This window comes from Grampus griseus (genome assembly GCF_964374135.1).
Source record: "Grampus griseus genome assembly, chromosome: 18".
Lineage (NCBI taxonomy): Eukaryota > Metazoa > Chordata > Mammalia > Artiodactyla > Delphinidae > Grampus > Grampus griseus.
This window is the reverse complement of record NC_139012.1, coordinates 9879981-9899218: the sequence shown is the minus strand read 5'-3', so window position 1 is coordinate 9899218 and position 19238 is coordinate 9879981. Positions and strand designations below refer to the sequence as shown.

At 39.2% G+C, this 19238-nt stretch overlaps 1 protein-coding gene across 3 annotated transcripts in view; it reads right to left on the bottom strand.

Moving 5' to 3' along the window:
• The window catches only part of NALCN (sodium leak channel, non-selective), a gene marked incomplete at its 3' end in the record, with an annotated part of 278612 nt that overhangs the window by 195462 nt on the left and 63912 nt on the right, over positions 1 to 19238 (bottom strand). For 2 of the 3 annotated variants that reach the window (XM_082675905.1, XM_082675903.1), the window contains exons 7-9: positions 10112 to 10254; positions 9878 to 9982; positions 1279 to 1365 (exon numbers count right to left, since the gene is read on the bottom strand). In XM_082675905.1, the coding sequence (XP_082532031.1) occupies positions 1279 to 1365; positions 9878 to 9982; positions 10112 to 10254 (335 nt within the window). The remainder of the gene's footprint in view (positions 1 to 1278; positions 1366 to 9877; positions 9983 to 10111; positions 10255 to 19238) is intronic. The other variant, XM_082675904.1, reaches the window with a different exon arrangement.

Below are 19238 nucleotides of genomic sequence, written 5' to 3'. Positions count from 1 at the left end.
GTACGCGGGCCTCTCACTGTTGTGGAGCACAGGCTCCGGACGCGCAGGCTCAGCGGCCATGGCTCATGGGCCCAGCCGCTCCGCGGCATGTGGGATCTTCCCGGACCGGGGCACGAACCCATGTCCCCTGCATCGGCAGGCAGACTCTCAACCACTGCGCCACCAGGGAAGCCCCTGCTCTATCCTTTTAATGGATACAAACAAATAACTATATGATTAAACAGCCATATAGATGCAGCCCACACAAGAGGTTCAGAGGACAGTATTTTGCTACTTATGTACCAATCCTTAAAATGCACCAGTCCCCACCTGGAGAAAGATCCTAAAGAAAGACAGAAGATGTGTTCTCATCCTGAAGCAGGTGATAAACCCTTCCCCAAATTATAGGGGGGGATGTGAAAAACTATAAGAAGCAGTCCCCTTGTAGGAAGAGGATTTACAACTGAAAACAGAAAGAGGGTGAAGAAAATAAAATTCTCCAGGAGGAAGAATCAGTTTTCTGCTCCCAACATGGGACAGCTTGAGTTTTCACCCTTAAAGAGGAGGGAAATGGAAATATAAAAAGCCCAGGAACGGCAGGGATGCCGCTCTTGTTAAGGTGATGTTGTTTTGAATGAGTTACTGCTATTGGTGGGCAGGGAGGGGGCACATGAAAGAGAAGAGGCCTCTGTGGTCCACTGAAGAAAAGGATTTTATTAGGCTTTCTGGGGAGCTCAGAGCAGAAGGTAGTCCAGAAGGTTCACAGGCCAGAGACCTCATGGCCCATCCTCCGGTCACTTGCCAGGACTTTGGGCTCCCCTGCAATCCCATCGCCTTGTGTCTGCTGCAGGTGCACTTTGTTAAGGAAGTGCCTTTATTATACCATGCTGCTCGGAGAGCTTGCAGACGCAGAACAACAGACTACATATTCAAGACATTTCCTTCCTGCGTACATGGTGAGGTACTCAAGTAAGTGAATTGTGATGTTGACTGCCCCCGGCCCCAAACAATTCAGGCCTTTGCAGAAGAATACCTTTACAAGGTTTAATGAGACAAAAAAATTCTTCATCAATTCATTACCACTGGCCTGCTTTTACCTGTGTGCGTTCATTTACCAGAAATTTACCAGATCCCTAGTGTGTATCTAAAAAGGATGCCAGGTCCCGGGAATACAGGATGGAGTGTAATATTGCCCCAAAATTTGGGTGGATCTAGAGCTTGGAGAGCTGTAGATTTCCTCGTATAAAATCAAATCAAAGACCTTTGGGGGTGACTTTTAGAAATGGCATCATACCGCACCTGGAGGCAAGCTGGGGCACGTCCCTGGGGTTTGTTGACGTCTACAGCTACCAGCTGCCACCCGCCAGCGGAGTCTTCGTGAAACATCTTCAAGACAAAGGGGAAATGAGTCAGAGACACTTACATGGAACATCAAGAACTCTAACTTTGTCTGCGGCTTTTTACGTTTTCTTTGTTATCAAAGATTTGTCTTCTTATGGCTTTATATTTAGAACATGAGTCATTCCATTTTAGCACTGCAAACTTAAGTGAATAATCATAATAAAGATTATAGCTTGCATTAATTGAGCACTTGCTATGCATCAGGCCGTTTCTGCCTTACATATGCTTTGCGTATATCTGCCCAAATATTCTTCTCCACAAGACTTTAAAAGTAGGTATTTTATCCCCATTATGTTGATTATTATATATAACATCTCAGAGAAAATGAAAATTAGAATTCCAAAGCGTGGTGTGTTTTTACAAAAAGTGGTAAACTTTTATCTTTATTTAGTAGACAGTTCTCACTGAACCAACAGAAAAATATTCTCAGGATAAATAATATAATGTGCACAGGGAAATAGGGGAATGTTGTTTTATTTTATTTTTTTAATTAATTAATTTTTGGCTGCAGTGGGTCTTTGTTGCTGTGTGCGGGCTTTCTCTAGTTGCAGCAAGAAAGGGCTACTCCTTGTTGCAGTGCGTGGACTTCTCATTGTGGTGGCTTCTCTTGTTGCGGAGCACGGGCTCCAGGCGTGCGGGCTTCAGTAGTTGTGGCTTGCGGGCTCAGTAGTTGTGGCGCATGGGCTTAGTTGCTCCGTCGCATGTGGGATCCTCCCGGACCAGGGCTTGAACCAGGGAAGTCCGGGAATGTTATTTTAATGGTAGGAGAATTACAAATCACTTAAAAGACTTTGTGAAATTAGCTTGTATAAGCCACAATTAATCTGCTCAGCAGAAATTTTATGTATACATATTTATGAAGGGAAAAAGTAGTTTCTTTTGGCTTAAAAGACATAAATGATGAAATTCAGGATAGTACAGGATGCTAAAATCTGACAGTCATTGAATTAGACATCCAGGTTGCTGGATGTGTAGGTTATCTTACTCATATTCTACCACCTTAAAAATTAGTTATCTAGGGGCTTCCCTGGTGGCTCTGTGGTTAAGAATCCTCCTGCCAATGCAGAGGACATGGGTTCGAGCCCTGGTTTGGGAAGATCCCACATGCTGCGGAGCAACTAAGCCCGTGTGCCACGACTACTGAGCCTGCGCTCTAGAGCCCATGAGACACAACTACTGAGCCCGTGTGCCGCAACTACTGAGCCTGAGCTCTAGAGCCCGCAAGTCACAGCTACTGAGCCTGCAAGCCACAACTACTGAAGCCCGCGCACCTAGAGCCCATGCTCCACAACTAGAGAAGCCACTGCAATGAGGCCCGTGCACCACAACGAACAGTAGCCCCCGCTCGCCGCAACTAGAGAAAGCCCAAGTGCAGCAACGAAGACCGAAGGCAGCCAAAAATAAATAAATCAATAAATAGATTTATTAAAAAAATTAGTTATCTATCAATAATATACTACACTGGAAAGCATGTACCACTTATAAATATTTTCCCACTAATATATATTTTCTTTTCCTTACATGTGCAGGGGTGTGGTGGAATAGGGTAGAATTAAGGATTTTTATTTTTCTAAGAAAAGACACCAACTACAAGCACTCACTGTTTTATTCCAGCCTGAGCTCACTATCTCACAGACATAAACATTTTCTTTGTCATATTTATGTCTTCGTGTTCGTCTGACCCCATCTGTGTTCAAAAGGGTAACTGTTGATGGAAACATGAGAAGATGCAAAGATCCCATTACCTAGGATTTATCATTATAATTTCAAACTCCTGGTAACAGAGGTAGTAGATCATTTGCAGAAAGAAAACTTGCCCTCTATAAAATAAGGGAGGCGGAGAGTGACAAATGCCAAAATTCATAGGCCATACATGTATTTTTAAAATGACAAAATGGCGGTGCACATTTACACAAAGATTCTCTGATCCAAGGTGCCAATTACAAATGGTTCTTCTCAGCTGCCCATTTACAGGATTCTGATTCCCTTTAGAATGAATTTTAAAAGGTAAGTTTAGTGGTAGAATCAAGCACATCCATCATAAATAGGCTCATTCTGAGAATACATACATTGGTTGAGATGCAAACATGCATAAGTGCCTTTTAAAGTATCTGTCAAATGTCTGGGAGTCTCTTTTTAAGGAGAAAAGACAAACGCAATCCCGCCAGTCATAAGGTAGGAACCCTCTGTACAAGCAACCTCTACTCTTTTACCATGGAGCAAAGGATCCCTGGGGCACATATTTGCTTTCATCAGGAGCAGACTAATTTTCTCTGTTAAATGATTTTTTTTCCAATAGACTAAAATCAAATGAATCAATTTAATTGTTAGTAAAAGTGCTCTCTCAAGGTCAGTTCTTTGTGTGAAATAAAGTGAAGGAAATGCAAACATGGTCCATTTCTCTTTAGTTCCCTGAATTATACAACAACATTTGGATTGGTTAATGTAACAGTAGCTACGTGAGGCACATGGTGGGATATCCAGAGCCATGAATCCTAGGGTGAAGTCCTTAGGGGAGTGTGGCAGGGGCAGGGGTCTCCACATATCTGTTCCTCTTGTCTTACAAACTACGAAAAATTTTATGGCCACCAAAAACAAAAAAAAGGACATTCTTTCCCTTTCTTGAAGCTCATCTTGACCATGTAATTATATATATACACTGGTCTATGAAATGAAAGCAGAAACTTTCTATTTTTTTCTTTCCTGCTCTTTGGAATATGGATGTAAGAGTTAGAGCTACAGCAGCCATTTTAGTCCAGGAGGCAATTTGGGGAATGGAAATGATGCAAGGTGGAGCAAAAAGGTAGAAGGATTCTGGATCTATAGCAACACAGACCACTGTAACAACCTTGAATGACATCCTCCAACTTTATATGACAGAGAAAGGAACTCTATCTTATAGAAGCCACTTATCTGGGGCTTTTTGTCCCTTGCAGCTGAACCTAAGTTAACACAAGTGGCTTCATTTTGAATGTCCAATGATTTATTTCAGTTTTAAAGATACTAACTGTTCTCCTCTCATTATATTATTAATACAGGTTTACTATTAAATACTTAGAAAATGTGTATGAGCTGTAAAAAAAAAATCTTAAGCCCATTCCCCAGAGACAAGCACCCCTAATATTTCAGAGTTAACCTTTCAGGTATATTATGCCCACACACACATATACATATAAACATCAGACCCTTTTACTGCATTAATATGTTATCTGCATATTTTCATATCAATAAAGTTCAATCATGATTTAATGGCTTGCATTTATTCTAATTTCATAATTTATAATCAATAATTTATGACTAGAGTTAATTTTCTTTCTCTCTCTCTTTCTTTCTCTGTCTTTCTTTTTTACTGAAACGCCTCCATAAACATTCTCAAATGTACATCTTTGAGCATTGACCAGAATTTTTCTTAGGATAAATTCCTAGAAGTACAATCTCTTTTGTCAAATAGTTTACATGTTTTTAAGGCTTTTGACACATATTGTCAAACTATTTTCTAGAAAGGATGCTCTAATTCACACTTAGTAATTATGTATGAAAGTACCCCTTTCTCCACCTTTCAGTCAACAAGAAAACCTTTTTTTGTTTGTTTTAATAGAAAAGAGAAGCCAGAAAAAAGATAGCACATTGACAGCAGGGCCTGTAATGACCAAATTAAAAGGAGGTAGGATCTCAGGGAGCAAAACTGAAGACTCTTATGGCTGTGGAGGCTGGTTTTTTTTTTTTTTGCGGTACGCGGGCCTCTCACTGTCGTGGCCTCTCCCGTTGTGGAGCACAGGCTCCGGACGCGCAGGCTCAGCGGCCATGGCTCACGGGCCCAGCCGCTCCGCAGCATGTGGGATCTTCCCGGACCGGGACACGAACCCGTGTGCCCTGCATCGGCAGGCAGACTCTCAACCACTGCGCCACCAGGGAAGCCCAGGAAGCTGGTTTTGAGCCCCCATTCTAGCACGTACCAGTTATGTAATATTGGATAAAATAATTAACTTTCCAATCCTTGTCCTTTTTTAATCTGCAAAGCAGAGACAATAATAATACCAACTTCACAATGTTATTGTGAAGATTAAATAAGATTGCTTGTAAAGTCAATAGCGTAGTGCTTAGTGCAGCTCTCAAGATATGTGATTTATTGTAATAAAGTGTTATGAATTAGTGGAGTATTACCAATAACCACACGAGCACTTTCCTCTTAGTACAATCACTTGGGAATCCATGGAGGTTTCAGTCTCGAGAATCATCTCATGCTTGCCTGTTTGCAACTGCCAGCGTTTTATAAAGGGTCACTTGCTTTTGCTAAGAATGCTTTGTGGATTGTTCTATTGTACTTTAGGCAGAATATCATCATCAATGACAACGATAACAGATTATCTAATGGGAGGTGGTAGAGAATGGATCTTGGTAATACGGGTGACCACTAGCAACTGAATTAAAATTCCAAACCCAAGACACACATACATATTTGGTAATGAAAATAAAATCCAAAATTTATTTTGAAATTCCCATGCTCTTTGGGTTCTTTCAAAATCAATCATTTAAAAAAACAGGTAATAGGGCTTCCCTGGTGGCGCAGTGGTTGAGAGTCCGACTGCCGATGCAGGGGACACGGGTTCGTGCCCCGGTCCGGGAAGATCCCACATGCCGCTGGGCCCGTGAGCCATGGCCGCTGAGCCTGCGCGTCCGGAGTCTGTGCTCCGCAACGGGAGAGGCCACAACAGTGAGAGGCCCGCGTAACGCAAAAAAAACAAAACAAAACAAAACAAAAAAATAGGTAATAGTCATTATCACACAAAATAATGAGGGTGGGCACTTGACTTGATTTCTTAATTAAATAATATACTCAATGACTTAGACTCACAAGATATAATTCTCATGTATGGCTTCCTATGATGAATGTATTATTCCATTACTATAGTTTCTTATTAGAAGGAGCTCACTATTGTACCTTCTACCAAAGCCTTCCCAGAAATTGCTTTCACTAAATTGCTTTCTCACATATTTTAATGATGTATATTCATGTGGAAACCAATAGTCTTGGAACGCAGTAAACAAATTTTTACTAAAGTTTTGTTTTGGAGCATTACATTGTACACATCTTTTCATGGAGGAGAAATTCTTTTTATTTTCCATCATGTGCCTTTTCATCTATGCCTTTCTGCCTTTAAGCCGGTATTGCACATTGACACAGAAGTTGTTCCAGTATTGTAGGAACCCATATTCTGAGAAGGTTCATGGAACTACAGAGGAGAAAGAATTCCTGTGTCCTTTTATCAGCTCCACCCTTATCCGTCTTGTATCTTATTAATTCAGAAAACATGGGCCAGCAAGTGTGCTCAGTCAGAGACAATGACAGACCCAGAAATTATTGCTCTCTTTAGACAGTCAGAATATTTACTTACCCATCCCTCAATATGACCCTACTGGGCCATGATTTGTATATAAAAGTTAGGTACGGATTGATTGCCAGATGCTGCCTTGTGTCTCTTGTCACTATATATACAAAAGTTAGCCTTGCAGGGCCCTAAAGTTTAGTTCTTTCGGTTCTCTTCCAGGGAAAGTGAGATAAGCTCATTCCTACTGTGAATCAGCCTAGATCAGAAGACCACACGACTGGCAACAGGTATCTGAGGTGAAGTGTCTATTAGAGAATGGGAGTGCAAGTCTGGACCGGACATGCACGATGCCCAGGACGTGTTCCGCTAGCACATCGGCCCATCTCAACACCTTTCTCTGGGGCAACACCCCTACAAATGTGTGGCATGGAAGTCCTATTGTGGGTTGACACAGGGGGCTATTATATCCTGGATGTACAAATCTCTTGCACTTTAATCCAACATATAACTGAGCATGCGGCAACAGTGACCTGTGTCAAATGATTATGCAGGTACGAGAGCCACCTTCCCCATCAGAGTTCAGGCAAACTACTGACTACTAATCTGCAAATTTCCACGTCGTTTTCCTGCTACCTGCTCTATTATGGTCTCCATAAGACCTTTGGCATTAGTTTTTCTGTAATTTGTTTCTATGCTGTGACTCTGAGGCAGGTTGCTTTGTTATTTTAAAGAAAGAGTTCTCATCACTGATTCTCTTTTGCCTCTTAACATATCAGAGCCATTCCTGTTGAACCTCTTAAGATGTCGGAAAGCCCCTACTTTATCCTGTTAATGTGTATAATTTTTCTTTCTACTCATGCAGCCCTCCTGGAAAGTCCAGGGACTTAGAAATATCAACAAGTCCACCATCCCCAGGACCCTCTTTGCCCTCCTATGAGGATAACTTACAGAGAACAACTGCAGACGTCCCACATACTAGAGGAAGACAAGAACTGACTTCATTTCTGAAAAGCTGTGTGCTTCACAATACACAACCATCTTTATTTTATTTCCCTAAAGCCCATCTGTTTTGTTAGAATTAGAAACTTGTGAGTTAGTGTTTTAAACCATCGAACGAGAGGGCCTTTGTGCAGAGCTGTCTCTGATTTTACAAACGTAACAGAATCACGGCAAATGATGCCTCTCCCTTCCACACACACAAAAGCATCTGGAACACTTGCTCAGTGGCTGGCGAGGGGATGGGCGGGGCCTGCGGCCTGTTGCCAGGCAGCCCAAGTGGTGTTTTATCAGAGAGGCTGCTGCTGGAGCTTCGGTTGCTTAGCAACCAGGTCCTCAGCCATAGCATTTTTCTTAATGAAGGTTTTTCACAATTCTCTGTGTGATTACCTCTGCTGAATACCTAGACGCATTACGTCTGAATTACCACCTTATTCCTCCTGATTAAGGACAATTTTGCAACAAAGCAATTTTGTACAACTGTGTTCACAGTCTCTCCACATTTGACTTTCTATTGTAACTGCTGGCTGACTCGGTGGCACTTCCAAACACCACTTTTCCAGCTGTGGTTTTACAACTAAGAGTTACTTAATAAGCACTATATGGTTTTAAAGACATTTTAGGTCATCTCTCAGGAATATCAAATGTGAATTCTGTGTGGAGTTCATAGTTCTATGTCCCACTTTGTTCTCAATGTCTATACTGGAAAACACACCTCCACGAGGCCGTCACTCTATTTAAAAGACATGTCAGAATGGACTTGGAACTTTACGATTTCTCATAGTTCACTAAAAAGATGAGAGAAGAAATGAGTACTAGACGTGGCAGGCTCACTGAAGGTTTTCCTACATGCCATCTGTGACATAACCTAGATAACACTTAAAAAAATCTTTCATGGAAGTTTGAATAGCTGTTTGACAAAACTGAATAATATAAATACTATTTCATCTATAATGAACTAGACCATTCGAACTTTCACAACATCATAAAAATACTGCACAAGGCTCTTCCAAATATTAGCATGTTTAATAGCATTTTCACTATTAGCTATTAAATATAAATATTTTAATTTTTTTTACCTTTGCACTTCTTCTTAATTTTATTCCTCTGCTTCCTCATCCCCACTCCCAGTGAGCCACTATCCTGAATCCTTTTCTTTATAATTTTAATACATAGGCATAAATACAATTATTAAAAAAATAATATATTATTTTAAAAGTAGTAATTATATAAATATAATTATTAAAAGTTCAATTTGGAGATCTTCAAAGTAAAATTTGTACCTCGGATCTTTCACAGATACCTTTGTCCTAACAGACCCGTGTAAGTATTTACAAACTTATGTTAAATTTCTCTTAAAATTTAACATTAAAGCAGTAGTTGCAAGGCATAACATAATTTCATTCTCAATTCTGGAATTTTTATTTTCTCTCTCTTTTATTAAGATTTATACCAGAAGAAGATATATAAACCTATTCTTCCTCTTTCTAACCACCAAGAAACAAACACACAAAACAAAACCAAAAATAAAAACAAAAGACATTGGATCTGAATTGCCCTCTTATGTAATAAATGCCATGCCACTTGTAGTCAAATTCTAGGATACTTCCAATTTCTCGGAAGCATAGTGGAAACCTTCTGAATAAGCAGTAATTCCTCAAAATTCACAGGCAGGCATTTGGGATGGAGGGGTCTTCTTCATAATTTATTATATTGTGATTGGTTCATTCTGAATGAAATAAATTTTCCTTCCAAAAAATTCTAATCCTATACATAAGGGCCATTATATGGGTTTCAATTACGTGAATATTTTAAAATGGGGAATTCCACAGTTGCTATATTTTATCAGCAAGTCCTTGGAGGACATGTGACGGTAGAATCAAATCGAAGGTACATAATAAATATGATAAGCCTGGTTTTCTGTCAAACCCACCCATGGGGCTGTTAAAAATATAGGTGCCCTTGCCCCATCACCCAGAAAATCTGATTTAGTCGCTCTGGGTTTGGGGCTTTGCACCTGTATTTTTAAGCAGCTCCCTCAGTGAATCCGATTGCTGAAGTTGGTGATAACAGGGTTTCTCAAGTCCCATCAAGTCCCATCAATTTCCAGGGTGGTGCAGAGGGACACGCCTAGTTCGAGTGGGTTACATCATCATCTCCGGATACTGTACCTGCGTCGTGGCTGTCGAAGTAGTGCTGCTTCTAGATCCCCACATCTGTTGAAACTGTACCCTGATTTCTGCAAATGTTTCAATGATGACAGCAATAAACACATTCTGAAAGAAAATGACAAACCACATTTACCAAGACTGGGCGTGAGGGAGTGAGGGCAACTGAAAACAAACAAAAGATCGGCAGAAACTGTCAGAAAGCATAGACTGGATGAGTACTAATTTTTAGAGTACCTTAACAAGCCAGGCAAGGAAGAAAATAAGGGTAATGAAGTAGAAATAGGAACGCCAGCGGGGAAAGCTGTCGATGGCTCTGTACATGAGGAATACCCATCCTTCCTGGGATGCAGCCTCGTACACGGTGAAGATGCTGGTGCCTGTTAAGAGAGAGGGGAGCTGGCTAAGCTGGGGTGGACTTTTGAAATGAGAAAACATTTTTCAGAAATGCAATCAATATTTATCCATGCTCATTTTCTCAATGACAAAAGCTCTTCTAAAGGGACTCAAATCACATGCAACATTTTATTGCTCTTAGTCTTAGGATTTTGATAAAGTTGCTTCTGACTTCAAGCCAGGGCAGTTTTAATATCTCTAGCAATGAAACAATTTTAGGTTACAGATTTCGCTGTTAAATGCATTTAACAATGAGGAAAAGAACACTAACAATCAAGCCAAGTAAAGATATAATAATAAAGGATGGGTACCATGTACGTTTGCCACTTGGGGCTTAACATTTTCAGCGCGCTGAAAAGCACTTGAAATAAGTCCGAGAACTGGGTTTCATTTGAAATCACGTTCTCATGGGGAGAACTAAAGTATCTTAGGCTCCAAAAATTCATGTGATGGAGCCTGTCTTTGGATTCCATGGTGTTTACACTGAACACCAAAACGTAAGTTAGTAAATCATTAAAGAGTACTTTGTATCGTCTACGAGAATTGCCTCATTGAAAATACTACTGATAATGAAAAGAAGGAAAAGGGAACAATATGTGGGCAGATTTTTGAACATATGGTTAAGAGAATCTAAAATGTCATTCAGAGGAAAGCCAGTGTTTAAGCCTCATGGCATTATGAGTATGTGTCATTATTTCCCTATTTTACAGATGGGAAAACTAACGCACATAAAGTGTAGGGAATTTGTCTAAGGATGCACACATAATAATTAGGGGAACTAGAATTAACCCAGGCACTCAGGAACGAGGACCTGCATATTTAACTGTGATAATATCCTGTCTCCTGACATCTTTTCTGTGGCTTAGTTTCCCCATCTGTAAAATGGGGAAATAATAATTAAGACATACTGCAAAGTATTGTGAGGATTAAATGATTTCGTTTCTGTCAAGCACTGACATTTGATGAGCACTTAATAAGTTTTAGGCATTATTATAAACAATGAAAATAACTGCTCATTATTTTGTGAAAAACCATACAAATAAACAATATAGTACTCAGTTGAAGTTGTTTACAAAACAAATATGATATGGGTTTTTATTCATAAAACTGGTAAACATTTGTACCTCAACAAATTCCACTGCTATAAATGAATTAAATTATTATAGAATATAAAGCCAATAGCCACCCATATATGTGCTAATTTAAAATTAGAATGTGCATACAATCAAATGTCCAAACTAAGAAGGAGGTTACTAAATTTGCCTGACGTCTGACTGCCTCTCTGGGCCTGTGCATGCAGAAGAAGAACCAGAGCATCAGTGAATTCGAAAGCACCCAGAACAGCAGAAAAGTGTAGCAGCAAATGGGGACAAATGAGAAATAACAAGGCTTGAAAGAAAAGCTGAGACAAAGAGGGAAAGCGGATCCCTGTTTGGTGAATGCCTATTAGGCACTAATCTGTGCTACGTAGTTTATGTAAAATATAATTTCATACAGGTACTGCCTCTCATTTTAAGAATCATATTTGGTACATTGGTAAGTCGTTGCCATAGCAACTAGTATTTGTAGCACACGTTTAGTTTCAAGGCTCTTTCACATACTTAAATGCTAAGGAAATCCCTGTCTAATTAGGCAGGTAGATGGGTAGGTGGGTATAAGCACAGATAATATCCATCACATTTTACAGAAAAGCAAAGTGAAGGTCACTAGATAATGAAGTTGTCCGAGTTAAAAAGAAACAAAACCAGAATCTAAACGCACATCATCAGGCTCCAGGTCTTAAACTCTTTTTTTCTTTACCATTTACTTATATATATTCTTGCTTGGCACCGGGGCTTTAGAGAGACCTTATTTTCTCTTATCCTCAATTCAAATGAAGTTATCGATAATTATTTTCTGAGGGACTATGTTTATAGTTTATAGTCTATTGAGGAACTCATACAAGAATATAACTTTTAAGAGAAAGATTCACAGAGGAACAGCACACACCAAATATAAAATGGCAACAGAAAACAGAAGTGACTGTTTCCATTAATGATCCCTACATACTAAAAATATACAACGTTTTTGCTTTTATGGTCTGAATACGAAGGACAATTTTAACATGACGTAATTTAAGTCCCTTATTTTTTTCTAGATATGTGAACTAAAAAAGAAAAGTGGCTGCAGAAATCCATTATGAATTACCATTAAAGTTTAACTGCTTTACCAATTGAGCATTTACAGGTAACATACGAGGATCATCAATGTAAGATTAAATGTGAAAGGAACACTGAAAATTATCCTTCCTCTAACTTGCGCAGATCTTTATTACACCTACAGCGTAGATGCTATTTGAAATTAGGTAAAAAATAGTACGTTCAATGAGTAATCTTGAAGCTTTTACTCCATTTTTCCTAATTCGACACCGAAGAAAGAAAAGTAGGAACCTTCAGTACAGCTCAGAGAGCAAGGTTTGTTGCTACAAAGAGGTGAGACACTTGTGAAAGTGGAACCAAAAAACTCCCTGAGAAAATGCTTATTATTGAAAAAAGTGTTTCCCGTGTACATGAACGATGCGGGGTCAAAGGCTTCGGGGATGTCACTGAGTTGCAAGAGCAAAGGCAGTGGAATAAGACAGCCCTTCCTCACCCCTTTCCTGCTCCTGACTTCAACAAATGTACGAAAAGAAGATCACTTTTGAAGAGGCTGTCCACTGTTTAAACTGACGAAATAAGATGTATGATCTTCTTACTTTCTGTGAGAAGCCGGCAACCCTGAGCATGAACTGTTGCCGCTCACACTTATTTTGCACATCCTGCCCCCTCTGGCTGCCCCGGTGCTGCCAACTCCCCTGTGGTCCTCCAGCCCAGCTCACCTCCTCTGCCCTCAGGCCACTCGCGACGCTGCTCCTCCCAGAGAGGCCTGAGCTCACCTGTATCCTGTCACTTGTCACACTGACTTCTGTTACCTTGTTTGTCTCCCTAGCCAGGTGTCAGCACTCTAAGTTAAAACTGTATCTTTCACTTCTGGACTTGGCATTGAGAAACACTCCAGAACTGGTGATAAATAAAACAATGATCATATATTATAGAGACACAGGAAGGCCTTCCTCATATACTTGGTTTTTTTAATCGATTCATCCTTGGTGTAAATATTACACAGATAATTTGGAAACAAAGGGGACTTTTATAACTGACTTTATATTGGGCTGATTTTCACAATTCACTTAAAACACATACACATATAGCAATTTAAAAGCTCACGCTACAGAGAAACAGGAAAGTTTTCCTCTATGTTTAATCCAGAATGGGACATTGCTAGAAAACAACATATTGATACATACAAAACACTTTTTCTAGCTATACTCCAGAATATTTTTAGTCCATTTGAATTATGGAACTAAAATTTCTAGCTGAAAAGACCACACTTTTGTTAAATGAATAATGATTCTACAATAGCACCTGGAAATAGAATGCATTCTCTTTCTGGAGCCCGTGTGGCCTGCTCCAAAAATACTTCTGGGAAGCTCCTGGAACAGCATGGCTTTCTTAGATCCCAAAAATCTCAAAGCACAAATGCAAGCCATATAAGAAACAAAATCCCAACAGTGATACTCAGCTCGTCAATTCTCTTAACTTCATTCATTCTTCTTGACCTCTTCCTCTGGTGGTTTGAATTCGCTAGCTAAAAAGACCCACAAGTCTACATTTAGAAGATAAATCCTCACCTGGGAACTTTCTACAGGCTACCTATATTGAGACATAGTAGAGGATTTTTTGAATAGCTCTGAACAAAATTATATTCCAATCTGTTTTGACTATCTTTAGGATATTTACTGCTTGGTTGTCTTCCGTGAACTCTTTTTCCACGAAAAAAAGGGAGACATTGACTGTGTCCTGGGAATATTCCTTATTGTGTCTTCTAGTCATACATTACGTGACACCATTGAGTCATCTGACTTTCAAATGACAGGGTCATGAAATTGTGGTGATAACTAAGCAAGCTACAAACTTGGGGTTCCTATTCCACCAAACTTCCCCTCACCATCTCCCCATTTACCTCTTCACATGAGTTGTACCCTCAAATCTGATGGATGGAACTCAGGTGATAATAAATTTTATCCAACAGTGGTGATTAAAAAGTAAATCTATTTGTCATGAGACAGTTAAAAACATATACTATGTTAAGTTAAAAAAAAAAAAACAATGAGAGAGATGTGTATTCTTAAGGTGGACATCTGGATTCAGCATAATCAACTTTTGTCACTAAGGCTGGATGCATCCAGATATATGAAATGTGAAGAAGGTCAGGAGACCAACACAGCAAGGAAGGCCCACCCTGACTTACAGAGGTTTGTTAAATAAATCAACAATAATTAAATTACTTGGGATGATGTCACCTTTCTAATGAAGAAAACCTTCATGAAAATGTTTTCTCTTCCTTGAAATTATGTTTAATTTTACTAAACTATATTTCCAAACTAATTATCACAAGTATTTCCCGACACACTGTGGTATAACTTTATGATTATAATAATCTATACACAACTCATCCACATGCTTAGCTGATGATCGATCCACGGGCGTTCAGCCTGAGGATTGCCGAGTGGCCACTGAGTTAACAAAACAAAGTAACATTTTTTATTTGCTCTTCCAGAACATGGAGCAAACACAAAAGGACTTCTTTTCTTCTAAATGCTTCAAAATGTATTTAGAAACCTTATGGGTTTTGAGGTGAATTTTTGCTTAGAATTTTTTTTTTTTTTAAACAATTAAGCCCTCTTTTGACACAACTTTGCCTCACTGGTGAGACCACTTTGTCGGTTACCTTAAACCTCACTGTTCACAGCACTAAAGCTTTGCGACAAGATCAAAGGCCATATGGAAAAACACACACACACACACATGTTTATATATATTTTCTAAGTGAAACTTCTTTTATAAGTCGTAAAGATTCTTAGTTGAAATGTATTTCTTCAGAGAGAGAATTTCTAAACACCCAAGTGCTAAATATGAAATACTTCTAGAAAAGGAGAGGTGAAAGCTTTAACTACAGTATTCACAAATGGAAAAGAAGTGTTGACAAGGCTGATGCTGACATTGGCAGGAAAGTTTAGGCATAAAGTAGAGCAGTTCCAAGGATGCCGAGCCCATATGCCAACTAAAACAGTCCCTGTCTCTGGAGTTGGGCAATGTCCACAGAGGCTGGAAATAAGAGCAGCAAAGCATAGGTCGTGACAGGTAACTGTCATGCCCCTGCCTTTGAAGAGCAGTGGTTTTAGATCAAAAGAGCTTCTTGGAAATTTATTTTCCATTAGTTGATTAAAAAACAAAACTATGCTTAGCCGCAGTTAGCTTTCAGCGACCTTCCCTAGCATTCAAACTGTCCACTGCTTCTAACCTATGTGACCTTCCTGGGCCTCAGACTCTGGCCATAATGGTACTTGCTGGTCACCACTAACACATTAAATAAATGTTCTTTGGTAGCTTTTAAAATTTTCTCAAAAAGCAAGCAAATCATACCACGTAGGAAATGTGGTTTCTTTTAGAGTGTTTTAGCTTTGTCACTCACTTGTGAAAGATCTATTGGAAAGTACACTCAAAAGAAATCAAGGCAAAAAGGCCAGAACGTCATGTAATTCTTAGGGAGTTACCAGTTATGACATTAGAATTTCATAATAGTCCAAAATTAGAACCAAGCATTTGGAAAAAGTACTAAGACTTTCTTGTCTTCATATCTGGGGACACACATGGTTCATATCTCTGCATTACCAGGCACAAGCAAGGAAAATACAAATTAACTTTAAGGTAAAGTTGGTCAGTCTACCTCAGAATAGCCACAATTGTGAGAATTGGTTTTATTTTTAAATAAAACTGAACTAGTAAATAAGCACAGGATAGAAAGATCAACCAAGATTGGAATTAAATAATTTTACTTTTTTGTTCAGAGGCATTTTAAAATCTGATTCAGGTCTAAGTGGGATAGAAGAAAGACACCTGAGTGATATTGACCAAATGTAATTAACAATAAATGAGATAAGAAATACAAATAACATATGGTTTTAACTAAAAATAAAGTTCTTGTGTTATGATAAACATACAATTTCCATAATTTACAATGAAAGATTTAATTATATTGATTTAACCACTGATATAATATAAAACCGAAAACAAGAACAAGTTCTAATATAATTCATATTAACACTATAATCGAACAGTTACAACTGAATAGGAAATAATTACTTATTGTTAAAAATTTAAAACTATACATAGGCAGATATTTGGTCATATATCTTCACATTGATATTATGTGTACAAAAATATTCACAGAATTTTTCCTATATTTGCTGTCTATTTTCTTCCATAGACTCCTAAGGCTAAAACAGGTTTTAAAATTCAGTTTTTCAACTGGTTTAGATTTATTTTTTGGATGTGTCACAGATATAATTTTAGATTTCTTAAGGTTATATACTAAGATTGAAAAACAGTTTGCATGTATTAAAAGCTGTGTTAACAAGGAAGCAAGATACTATGTTTTCCTACCAGGCCAGCATTTCCAATGTAAACCAGAATTCTGCATAGGTGAGATAAGAATGTGAGCAAATAGTAAAAACTTTCCAGAGAATTAATAGACTTTTTTTTTTTTTTTTTTTGCGGTACACGGGCCTCTCACTGTTGTGACCTCTGCCGTTGTGGAGTACAGGCTCCGGACGCACAGGCTCAGCGGCCATGGCCCACGCGCCCAGCCGCTCCGCGGCATGTGGGATCCTCCCAGACTGGGGCACGAACCTGTGTCCCCTGCATCGGCAGGCGGACTCTCAACCACTGCACCACCAGGGAAGCCCTAGACTTCATTTTTTAAGAGTAGTTCTGGCTTGTAGGAAAACTGAGTAGACAGCACCAAGAATTCCCATTTATCCCCTCTCTCTGCACCCTATTAAGCTCTTGCATTAGTGTGGTACGTTTGCTACAATTCGTGAACCCATATTGAGCCATTATTATTAACTCAAGTCCATAGTTTACATTATAGTTCCCTCTTTGTGTTGTACAGTTAGATGGGTCTTGACAAATACATAATATTATGTATCCACTATTACAGTATCATACAGGATAGTTTCCCCATCCTAAAAGTCCACTGTGCTACACCTATTTAACCCCTACCCTTCTCTGAAACCCTAGCAACCACTGACTTTTTCACTATCTCTACAGTTTTGCATTTTCCAAACTGTCATATAGTTGGAATCACAGAGTAACAGCTTTTCAGACTAGTTTCTTTCACTTAGCAATACGCAGTTATCATTCCTCTGTGTCTCTTGGTGGCATGACAACTCACTTCTTTTTACTGCTGAACGATATTCCTTGTATGGATGTACCACACTTTGTTTATCACAAGTTATACCCAATGAGGGGGCATCTTGGTTGCTTCCAGTTTTTGTCAATTAGGAATAGAGCTGTTATAAACAATCACATGCAGGTTTTTGTGTGGATATGTTTTCAATTCATTTGGGTAAATACCTAGGAGCATAATTGCTCAATCATATAGTGAGACTATATTTAGCTAAAAAAAAAAAAACAAAAACCTGACCAAGTGTCTTCTAAAGTGTCTGTACCATTTTGCATTGTCACCAGCAATGAATGAAAGTTCCTACTGTTCCACATTCCCATTAGTATTTGGTATTGTCAGTGTTTTGGATTTGTGTCACTCTGAGAGATGTGTAGTAGAATCTCGTTGTTTTAATTTGGAATTCTTTAATCACATATGATGTTGAGCATTTTTTATATGCTTATTTGCCATGTGCTTATCTTCTTTGGTGAGATGTCTGTTTTTTGCCCATTTTTAAATTCATTTGTTTTCTTAGTGTTGAGCTTTAAGAGTTCTTTGTATATTTTGAATACAAGTCTTTCATCAGATATGTGTTCTTCAAGTTTTTTCTCTAGTCTGTGGCTTGTCTTTTTATTCTCTTAAGAGTGTTTTTTGCATAACAGAAGTTATTGATTTAAAGAAGTCCAACTTAGTTATTTTTTCTCTTATGTATCATGCTTCTGGTGTTGCCAAACCCCAAATCACTGCCAAACCCAAGGTCACCTAGATATTTCTCCTACGTGATCTTCTACAGTTTTATCGTTTTACGTTTTACACTTAGGTCTATGACCCATTTTGAGCTAATTTTTGTGAAAGCTGTACTGGATGTATCTAGACTCATCTTTTCTTTTTGTGACTCTCCAGTACTTACAGCACCATTTGTTGACAAGGCCATCCTTTTTCCATAGAATTGCTTTTGCTTCTTTGTTGAAGACCAATTGACTGTATTTTTGTGGGTATATTTGGGGGCTGGCTATTCTGTTCCATTGACCTAGTTTCTATTTTACTGCCAATACCACACTATCTTGATACTGCTTTAGATTAAATCTTGAATTTGAGTAGTGTCAGTCCTCTGACTTTGTTCTTTCTCAGTGTTATGTTGACTATTCTGGGTCTTTTGAACATTCCATATACACTGTAGAATTGGTTTGCTGACATCCACAAGACCACATGTTGGGGTTTTGATTGGGATTGCATTGAATCTTTTTTTTTGTGTGGTATGCGGGCCTCTCACTGCTGTGGCCTCCCCCGTCACGGAGCACAGGCTCCAGACGCGCAGGCCCAGCAGCCGTGGCTCACGGGACCAGCCACTCCGCGGCATGCGGGATCCTCCCGGACTGGGGCACGAACCCATGTCCCCTGCATCGGCAGGCGGACTCTCAACCACTGCGCCACCAGGGAAGCCCTGCATTGAATCTTTACCTCGCATTGGGAAGGACTGATATCTTTGATGCTCTGTTGTTAGGTGCATATACATTAAGGACTGTTGTGTTTTCTCGGAGAACTGACCCTATATTATTATGCAATACCCATCTTTCTCTCTGATAACTTCTCTTGCTCCGAAGTCAACTTTGTCTGAAATTAACACAGCTACTCCTGTTTCCTTTTCATTAGTGTTAGCATG